At 42.5% G+C, this 10,536-nt stretch overlaps 2 protein-coding genes across 2 annotated transcripts; one reads left to right on the top strand and one right to left on the bottom strand.

The window, feature by feature from the left end:
• Nucleotides 1-825: 825 nt before the first annotated feature.
• LOC308174319 (uncharacterized protein) lies at nucleotides 826-3,949 on the bottom strand (the record flags this gene model as incomplete). Its single annotated transcript, XM_080549398.1, has 6 exons — nucleotides 826-985; nucleotides 1,580-1,831; nucleotides 2,538-2,611; nucleotides 2,878-3,016; nucleotides 3,688-3,751; nucleotides 3,862-3,949. The coding sequence occupies 6 exons, from the start codon at nucleotides 3,947-3,949 to the stop codon at nucleotides 826-828; spliced, it is 777 nt and encodes a 258-aa protein (XP_080405524.1).
• A 2,138-nt stretch (nucleotides 3,950-6,087) lies between these two features.
• On the top strand, nucleotides 6,088-10,056 carry LOC308174787 (uncharacterized protein). The gene is made up of 8 exons (XM_080549891.1): nucleotides 6,088-6,144; nucleotides 6,890-7,105; nucleotides 7,556-7,694; nucleotides 7,809-7,948; nucleotides 8,106-8,158; nucleotides 8,322-8,446; nucleotides 9,022-9,339; nucleotides 9,687-10,056. The coding sequence occupies exons 2-8, from the start codon at nucleotides 6,894-6,896 to the stop codon at nucleotides 10,011-10,013; spliced, it is 1,314 nt and encodes a 437-aa protein (XP_080406017.1). The 5' UTR covers nucleotides 6,088-6,144; nucleotides 6,890-6,893; the 3' UTR covers nucleotides 10,014-10,056.
• The last annotated feature ends 480 nt before the right edge of the window (nucleotides 10,057-10,536 follow it).

The following is a 10,536-nucleotide window of genomic DNA, read 5'->3' as shown; positions in this document are numbered from 1 at the left end:
CATAACTTTCTACCATAGAGGTTAGGTTTGCTTCTTTTCACTTAGATATGAATTGTAAAAGGCATTCTGACTAGGGGTGCCCAATTTTTTTGCACCACTGTATATGAAAGAACAATCACATTAAACAAAAACAGGTAGCAGTAGCCACTTAGACTGTTAGTTACTTTATTTCCGACAGCGTTTTAAAATTGATAAACTAAAACAATCGAGATCTTACGAGGCACAATAACTATATTAAATAGTAATACAAAACAACAATATTTTAAATAAATACATTTTTCTTCACTTTGGCATTAATCAATCTTCCATATCATTAAATTTACACATTTAAATCACATTCATCTAATAGATACAAGTCCAACCCAAAGTATTCTGATGATTTGCAGGGCTTTCTAGTTTCTTCTAAAGGAATACCTTTCAGTACATAAGGCATTGGGAGGCTGGGCTCATCCCGTGTACTCTACTCCTCTAAAACCCCCTGGTTGTGTTCAGTAAGCACAGAAACAATACTATTTCACAACGTTATTGTGCCCGCTGAACATGACCGAGGTCCTCAGGTTGCTTCGGACCTTTAGTTGCGAGCCCGTCACTGCTGGGAGCTAAGGGGCTGTTGAGGGACTGTGTCCTTGGAAAGAAGCGACAATAAGGAAGATAATTAATAATGAGTGTAAGTTCAGTAAAGATCGAAATGATAAGGGAGACATAACATTGCACTTTTACATCACATGGCTTGCAAAAGGCAATAGAGCATATTCTATTGTCTATTCTATTTCTTTTGTTTCACTTTGGTATCATTGGTTTCATTGTACGTAATCAGGTGGTCATTCAGGGAGTGAAACCCACCTCTGAACCGGTTTGAAGTGTAACTTTGCATAGATGTAGATGGTTCTGTCGTCCAGAGTTAGTCTGTCCCCCTGGTTGTTGTATTTCCTTACGGAGATGCCTATTGAGATGTCTGTTCAGTCGCCTGGTGAAACGATGCCACCTGGTGGTGTAAAAAAAACAACAACACTGATTGTAACTCAGTCAATCAATCAGTGCACCTTCTCTGCAAGTTCATAATTAAACACCATCACTTAGCCTAATGCCCTTGAATTGAATGCATTAATGCTGACTGGAAACAGTCTTGTCGCCCCAGATCTGTTTTTTTACTTGCCAACTCCTGTTACTGTCATCATCACGCCAAACAGCAGTTCGTGAGCTTAGAATTATAAGGTTCTTATAATTCCCAATCTCCGTTTAGGGAAGTTCAGAGATATTGAGCGTCAAAGGTTTTACATTCCATTATGTTTTGTGAGATGGAACCTTTGTATTTTATGAATTACTAACTCAAAAATGTCAACATTTAAAAAAATAACAGGCACAGGTATTAATAAACACCTAATGGATCAGATTATGTAAAAAACTCAATTTTGACAAAAATTGAGATAGAACCTTATAATTCTAACGTCATGAACTCCTGTTACTGTCATCATCACGCCAAACAGCAGTTGGCTTATAGTCCCCAACAGATCTGGGGCAACCAGGCTAGTCTGGATAGGGGAAAGATGATACCATATCCAATTGTATCAGGTCAGACCTTTCCTGTGAGTCATTGTGCCCGTTCACCCTCTCTGCCTCCTCCTTCTTCTCCTCCATCCATCGCTCCAGCAGCTCTTCTTTCTCTCGCCGGGCTTCTGCAAGCCCCTCCCTCAGCTCCCTCTGCTCCAATCGCAGGGCCGCCAGCTCCTTGGACTGGCTCTCCAGGGTGAACTCACCGTCTGATAGGTTCGCCTGCGTAGCTCCGAGATCCTTCGCTAGGGAGACTGCCTCTTTGCGGTAGCGAGTGATTCTGAAAGAGAGACGGCAACATGAATCTAGTTATAGTTAAATCAATCTCTCAGTATTTCTACACTGGGCATTCTCATTGTCTGTCTAGATCATACATGAGCACTGAACCAGTAACAAAGAGAGAATATCAAGTACACCAATTTATCATAGTCCAAGTCTAGCCATCTAATAGCAAATGTATACAGTTCCTTCAGTATTCAAGTATTCACCCCCCCTGGACTTTGTCCACATATTTTGTTACAACCAGACTTTAAAATAGAATTAATAGAGATCCACACAGTGTGCAATTGCTTCCTATGCAAATCAGAGACCCTCGAACAACAAAGATATTAATTCCGTAATCACATTAACTATTATCCTATACACTCAGATGGACTCAATTCAACATTTTATTAGAGTGTCATAGTTAACCTTTCAGCTTTTAATTTGTAAAAACATCAACAAAAAGAAAATTCCCGTTGACATTATGGGGTATTTTGTGTAAAAAAATAAAATAATAATCAATTAAATCTAAAGTCAGGTTGCAATACAACAAAATGTGGAAGTCCAGGGGGTGAATACCTACTGAAGGCAACTAGTTCAAAACTAAGATCAATTCACGATGCCAGATCATTTATTTTAGCAGAAAATGATAGTTAGACTACCACAACAGCAGTTGGCCTATTCAATGTACATTGAATTGATTCATTGATTCATTCACGACTCACTGTGAGTGGCAGTACTGCAGTTCCGCCTCTTTCAGGTAAAATACACTGGTCAGGTCTGAGACTGTCTGGGAGAGCTGAGGAGGAAGAACAGAAAAGAGAAAAAGATTGGATTAGTAAGAGGGGGAGCACACAATTCAGGATGATGGGTCAAGAATGGGATCGTAGGGTTAGGTTTAAGATTAATAAGACCTGATCATGAGGAAGTGGTGGTGGAGGGGAGGAAGGTGAGTGGTGACGATGGATGACAGTTCAATCAGTTGACAAATAACATGAAGATGAGGTTTAAACGGAAATTCAACCTCAGATAGTAATTCAGACCGTGCAGGCACCTGGCCATCACCTTTTCTCTCATACGTTCACTCTCTCTGAGTTGTAGGCGTAGTTCTCTGGTGTGTCCAACTGTCAGTCCACCATCTCCTTTACAACTATGACATAGAATACATTTCCATACAATGGCGAAATCAAAATCAAATGTGAAACTTGGGTTCTTTTATAGAAATACATTTTGTTTTTCGTGTGATGACAGGAAGCTTTTAGTACAGTCTCTACCACCTTGAAACAGCTTGATACCGTTTATCATTAAGCACTTGGTTGGTTCTATTACTGGTGATCATTTTGGAACGCATCATTGTATTCTATATCCAGCAGTAGGCTGGGCATCTCTGGCTGCTAGGAGAACACAGCATTGGCTCCTGTATGTTCATAAAGCAATCTTACAAAAGCTACCTAGTTACCTGACATCCCTCATTGCATGGCGTTCCACTCATCACCAAACAAGATCTCAGGACAGGTTAGTTCAGCTGGGGAAAACTGCTTGTAGTTAATGTGCCCCTAGACCTAGAGCTTGGAATGAGTGTCAAGAGACCCTAAAATTGGCTGCCGATGAAGTTGAGGTCGAGGTCTGTGCAAGTTTTTAAGGATGTTGCCATAATGTTTATTAGTTTTAATGGGTGAATGTATAATTGTATTTATTTCATATTGATGTGTGATGTTTTTGTATGGTCTTAGAAATGCTTTGTAATCAGGGCACCATTGAAAATTAGACTTTTTGGTCTCAATGGGCTCCCCTAGTGAAATAAAGGTTAAATAAATAGAATCAAATAAAAACGACTCTTGTGCATTGCTATAGTCAGGTGTCCTCCCACCTTACCTAGTCGTACGAACTTCATCCCAAAACGTCTCGTGTAATTCGAACCGCTCCTCTAGTTGGGCCACTGAAATCGACATTTTCGACATATTATTTTCAGCAAAAAATCATAAATGTTTAACATTGAAAACGAGCGACAGATACAGATATGCACATTGTCAAACAACTGCAGCTTACGTGCGTTGAAGAGACCAGTGAAGGGATCTCTCTGTGTGCAGTCTCTCTGGAACAGTCCAGCGCGCACGTGACTCTTCCACTTTTCCATGTTCGCTGCAGTTTCGAAAGTTGATCTGTTGTTGACCCCTATTCTAGTACATCTAATGGTTGATATATGACTACTTAGGTAGCGCCAATGTATGGTATTAATCACAGCAAAACCCTCTATACACGACTAATAAACAAAGATATTTAAAAATGTGGCCAATTTAGGCTGCAGGGTCTTTTTGTCTCCCCTCTCCGTTTTAAAGCATCGATCAGCCCCGCCCCTAAACACGATCAGCCCCGCCCCTAAACACGGTCAGCCCCGCCCCGAAACACACAAAGGTACGTCTACATTTCGGATAAAGCACTTTGTGTATGCCATGCCATTGCCTACATTTCGAATCGCGAACTGTAACAAATGGCATTTCTTAATCAACATGAATATGATAGCATTTCTTTCATTTTTCGAAACTAACACATGCATGGCAATCGCTTTGAGATTGTTGCGCATGCGCCATTCAAAGTGCACGCCTCAATGTCGACGTAGGCGAAGGTGTATTAAACATGTCGAATAGTAGGAAATTCGACTGTAATACGAACGTTTAAATGTGTAGTTAGTATGTAACATTGGAGCTTTTTAAAAAGAAGAGAGAGGACTATTTGTCCACACGGACAAATAGACTGAAGCTCAGCTTCTACCCCAGGGCCATTCAGGCCCTGAACACAGCAAAGACCTAGGTTCTAAGCCCTGGACAATCTAGACAATTTGATGGCAGCTACTAGATTGTAAACATAAGTGCAATATTGAAATACAACTGTGAACATTTCAAACCTGCAAACTGCGACACTTTAAATGAATGTGCAATAACACTATGTGCAATATGACAACCCTTGTGTACATAAGGTTCAGATACAGGAAAAGTTATGACATGTATAGCATAGCATAGAGTACAGCACAGTGTTTTATTGTATAGTATAGTAGTATAGTATAGTAGATAGTGTACATAGCCTTTATTTATGTAAACCAGCTCTTTTCCCTTTTTTATTTTACCCTTGGACCTCTTGTTTTTTTTTCTTTTTTCCTAGCACCAGGGGAGCCCCCCCTCCTAAATTTCGTTGTATGGTACCTGTACTGTATTAATGATGTAACTGTAAACTGACGGCAACAGCAGAATTAATTCTTAAGTGTACAGAACAGAAACATTTTCTGCTTAAATTCGAGGAAATTCTTCAGGGCCAAAACGGTGGAAAGTTCTACAGTAAAGCCAATTTAACCGGAATGTATTTGCTGAAGAGGGTATTTATTTAGTTCAATTTACTAACGCGACGTGTCGTCACGCGTGTAGCGGTTATAATGGTCGGTGATATTCGGTTTTTCAGTTAAGTGAAATTACAGAAAAAATATATTGTCAATATAACAACAGTGTAAATCCCCAGATGAGAGTGTTACATTAGTAACAGGCTACTTTGGCAAATGCCCATTGAACAGATTTATTTATTATCCTATCTTAAGAAAACTAATGTAACACTCTCATCTGGGGATTTACACGGCAAATCAAATGAAGAACTACAAATCCCAGATGACAGGGAGATGACGTATGACTGCTCTGATGAATCAACCCCTATTTCATTAATTTTCTCTATATAACGACGTCGATCATTGATCGGCAACGACACAATATAATAGTTTGCCTAACTGGCCATCGGATTTGGGCTCCTAATATCTAAAAAGCACTACGGTTTTCTTATTTTATCGGATTAAAGTAGCAAAGACCAGAAATTCCCATTGACCGCCAGTCAAACTTCTACACTGCTATCACCCAAAAAGGGGCGTGGACATTCTGATGACAGGGAGATGACGCGCAATTGCTCTGATGAATTGCACGGTCGGAGTAGGAGTTGGCTTTTGCGGAGATGCTAAATGTCATCAGTGGGGGTTTTAATGTCTCGGTAATCCCATACTGCATAAGGCCATCAACTCGCTGAGTCGCATGTTATGCAACTGTGTAGCCTAAATGAAATACAAATACGTTTCAGTGAACTTGGAGAGGGACACAGCGTGCGTGCGTGCGTGCGTGTGTCAGTCAGGGGGAGAAAAGGTGTGTTTGTGACAGCTCTGCGTGTCGCATGGCCAATCAAATTGCCACATGAGTGTCACGTCACGTTCTTTAGGTAATGTCTAATGTTTAGCCTACCAAAGTCCACACCAGTGAGTGTTCTGAAAAGGACTCTCGGCTCTGCAGCAGTGAGGGATTTAGTGTAAGGACTTTATCTTTTTTTTTTATCTTCATGAAATGATGAAGATGTCTGTCTATGTCTAATCTTATCTCCTACCTTGCTTAACATATAATTAGCTTCACCTATGTGTGTTATAATTCTGGTTTTATTGGTAGCCTAATTGAAGCCTATTTTCAAACATCTTTTGATTGATTGATTGATTGAAAACTTTATTAGAAGATTTGCAGAAGTAGGTACATGAAAGTACATATTACATACAAGGTCAACTAACAGGATAAAAACGCAAGAAAGCCACTGGCTTATTTCAATTGGGGTCCTTGATTCTCAATTCATCGTTATCTCACTAGTACTCTCCCACTCACCTTAAACACACACTAATGTTTATATTGTGTACATTCTCCAGCTCACTGCTGTCTCTTTGTCGCTGTGTACAACATAAGGCAGTATGTGTGACAGGGTCAGTATTGTTCCAGTGTTGTAGTGTGTGTCTGTGTTATTGTCTAGTTCAATGTCAGTGCTTACAGTGCATTTCAATGTCATTCCTGTCTGTGGTCTGTTAATGTGTCAACAGTCACTTTTGCCTACACGGTGCTAGTTGCTCTGGCTGTCAGATACATTATAGTCAGTATTATATTCCAGTTTATAAGTTGCCCTGTTCAGGTAAAAACAGTACTTAATCCAAATCTGTTTGAGGTTGTGGGACTGAATGTTTCCACCCTGTTATATCTTCACCAACTGTCCTTCTGTCTGTGGAACCCTCTGATAGGACTATGAGGATGCGCAGACTGCAAGTGGCGGTGGTAGGGGCTGGAGCTGCTGGTCTGTGTGCCGCACATCATATCCTGTTACGTCCCGACACCTTCGACCCACCTGTTGTCTACGAGCTCACAGAACATGTCGGTGGAACCTGGTTCTATGAGGAACGGACCGGTAGATATGACAACGGGCTGCCCATTCACAGCAGCATGTACAAAAGCCTAAGGTACAGTAACTCTCTCACCTGTGCATGTCTCTCTCTCTCTCTCTCTCTCTCTCTCTCTCTCTCTCTCTCTCTCTCTCTCTCTCTCTCTCTCTCTCTCTCTGGGTCAGACTCTGTACAAACACATTTGGAAAAGGAGGCCGGGGGTGGGGGTCTCGTCTCACGAGACCTGGGGGGTAGTATACCTGGGGGGTATTCCATTAACCGCGGTAAAGGAAAATCCAGGCTTATTTTAAGTTCCGCGGGACTCTTGTTTTGAAATAAGACGACTTGTAAAAAATAACTCTGGACTTTCCTTTAGCGATGTTGATGGAATATGGAATACCCCCCAGGTCTACTACCTGAACGTATTTATTATTATGCTTATTTTTTAATCTTTACGGTTTGTTCAACTGAACACAACCCTAGTCTTGTTATTTGTGTCTGACCTTCTAACCTCCCCTTCCCCTGCAGGACCAACCTGCCCAAGGAGGTGATGATGTTCCCTGACTTCCCCTTTGACCCCAAGCTGCCTTCCTACCTGCATCACCAGACAGTGCAAAGGTACCTGGAGATCTACTGCGAGAGCCATTGCATCACGCCACACGTCAGGGTAAGTACATTGTCTATACACTATACATTCACATACAGGGACCACTATACTGCTTTTGTCTTGTGAAAGCTAACACTTGACTCATGAAAGAACCTGGACTGCCTTCTTTGTTAGTTCAGCACAGTGGTGGAAGAGGTGAACCCTGTCTCCATAGAGACTGAGAAGGAGGGGCCAGTGACATGGGAGGTGACCTCGCGCGACAAGGCAGGAGTCCAGAAAACAGAGACATTTGACTCTGTTTTCATTTGTTGTGGGTAAGACGTACATATGGAGGTATTCACAAACCGATCTAATCATTTCCCCCATCCTAATGTGGTGTTATCTTAATTCAGGCAGGACAGTTTTAGTTATAGGTGTACATGTGTTTTATACCTTGCCCCTTATCTTCATGTCTCTGTCCTCCCCATGTAGGCACTACTCTGACCCCCACATCCCCACCATCCCAGGGCTAGAGCACTTTAAAGGTGACCTGTGTTTACCCTTATCCTATACTATCTCTCTCCATATCCCTCTCTCTGAACCTGTATCTCACTCAATCTCTCTCTCTCTCTCTATCTCTCTCTCTCTCTCTCTCTCTCTCTCTCTCTCTCTCTCTCTCTCTCTCTCTCTCTCTCTCTCTTGATACAGGCACAGTGTTGCACAGTCATTCATACCGGCACCCAGAGCCCTTTTCTGGTCAGTCGGTGGTGGTGCTGGGTGCAGGCGCCTCTGGACTGGACATCTCTATAGAGCTGGCTAAAGCCAACGCCCAGGTGAGTATCCTACCTACCATATCCTCTCTTCCTTTTCTCTCAAACACACCTACTGTACCTTTCAAGGGCTGAGGAAATACCACTCTCTTAAAAACAAAAAGAGCAATAAAAAGGTTAATTAAAGGTCCAATCTGTAATTCAAACAATAGTGGGGCTCCCCGCCACTTTTTTGGTAAACAGCTACAGGACGGGTCTATAGAAATGTAACCATTCTCACGTTCATAGACAGACCTATGGATGCAAGGACTGACCATCCATGAGATCAAAATGATAATTTAAACCATGTTTTGTAGCTATACAGTGTTTGTTGTTTACAATAAACAAGTAAAACAAGTTTATATTTGGGGATCTAAAAAAATCCAGGCTTTTTAAAATACATTTCGCAAGACTTAGTCTCGTGACACTTATCAAAAATAAGCCTGGAACCAATAATTCCTCCCAATTGGTCTTGATATCCCCAGGTCTCTCTGACAGAATCAAAGATCTCCATGAGGCTAACCAGGATACGTAGAGTTGAATGAGATGAGTCCTCACTCCTGTCTCTCTGTCTGTCTGTCTGTCTGTCTTCTCCCCAGGTGACCCTGAGCCATGGCAAGCCCCCAATGACCTTCCCTCTGCCCCCGGCGCTCCGCCAGGCGGCTCCCGTAGTGAAGGTTCAGGAAGACGGCTCCCTCCAGTTCCAGGATGGGGGCGTGGCCCAAGCCCAGGTTCTGCTGCTCTGCACGGGCTACAACTTCAGTTACCCCTTCCTTAACCCGGCCCGGTTGGGCCTGAAGGTCCAGCAGCACCTGGTAACCCCCCTCTACAAGTTCCTGATGCCCCCTGCCTTCTCCTCTCTCTTTATCATAGGCATCTGTAAGATCATCTGCCCCTTCCCCCATTTCCACTGCCAGGTAAGTAAGATGGTTAACAAACTGTTGTTGTTTAATACTCTATATACAGTATGTGTTACGGTACATGTGGGAACACGGTACATGTGGGAAAACTAGGGTTAGGGTTAGGTGCTACGTCGACTTGGTACATGCTGGCATGTCTAACCCTAACCGTAATCCTAACCCTAACCCTACCCCTACCCCTACCCCTAACCCTAACCCTAACCTTAACCCTAGCACCGTAGCACCTAACCCTAACCCTAGTTTTCCCACATGTACCGTAACATGCATTACATTATCTCTCTCTGACCCTCCCTGTTTACTATGCTGCTGACAGTACATCTCTCTCCCCCCCTCCTCTCCCTCAGGCCCAGTTTGCTCTGGCGATCCTGCAGGGTTCTGTTGCTCTGCCGCCGCGGGCTGAGATGGAGCAGGAGATACAGAGAGAGATGGAGAAGAAGACAGAGCAGGGGGTGCAGCCCAAACACATGCTAAATATGGACAGAGACCAATGGGGCTACTACCGGACTTTAGCCAGCAGCGGGAGGTTCAACCCTCTGCCGCCGGTTACTCAGAGTCTTTATGAAGAGGTGTGGAGACAGAGACAGATTCACCCAGAGCACTATCGGCGACGGAATTATCGGCTCGTCAGCGCCACCGAGTGGGAAGAGATGGATTCGCAGACTGGTGACTGACACGGGTAGGGGAGGGGGGGAGGAATCTGAGCTATGGATGAATGGAGTGAAATGGATAGAACGCTTATTCCTGAAATGTATCTTTTGACTGTGTTCTATGTACTGTTTTTTATCCACAGGGCCTTTGGGTAATAATAGCCTAATGTAACAAACACAATCTCTGTTTTTCTACTCGAATTGCATTTTCTTGAGTTGTTTATAACAATACACTCCATAATGGGTTAAGCATTTATGTTCATGCCATTAATAAAAGTGAATAAATCAACGTGCCTGTTGGCTACAGGAGAGAACACTTTTTGCTCAACACAAACTGACAGACGCTATGACATTCTTATTGGAAATAATCAGATACAGGAAAAGTTAGGACATTTATAGCATAGCATAGAGTACAGCACAGTGTTTTATTGTATAGTATAGTAGTATAGTATAGTAGATAGTGTACATAGCCTTTATTTATGTAAACCAGCTCTTTTCCCTTTCTTATTTTACCCTTGGACCTCTTGTTTTTTTGTCTTTTTTCCTA

This window comes from Nansenia antarctica (assembly GCF_963989245.1).
Source record: "Nansenia antarctica genome assembly, chromosome: 20".
In the NCBI taxonomy this organism is placed as follows: Eukaryota; Metazoa; Chordata; class Actinopteri; order Argentiniformes; family Microstomatidae; genus Nansenia; species Nansenia antarctica.
This window is presented reverse-complemented; position numbering and strand designations above follow the sequence as displayed.

Coding starts and splice junctions, on each gene's coding strand:
- LOC308174787 (XM_080549891.1), top strand. CDS start 6,894: ATGAGGATGCGCAGACTGCAAGTGGCGGTGGTAGGGGCTGGAGCTGCT. Junction 7,106..7,555: donor AGCATGTACAAAAGCCTAAG/GTACAGTAACTC, acceptor CTTCCCCTGCAG/GACCAACCTGCCCAAGGAGG. Junction 7,695..7,808: donor GCATCACGCCACACGTCAGG/GTAAGTACATTG, acceptor CTTCTTTGTTAG/TTCAGCACAGTGGTGGAAGA.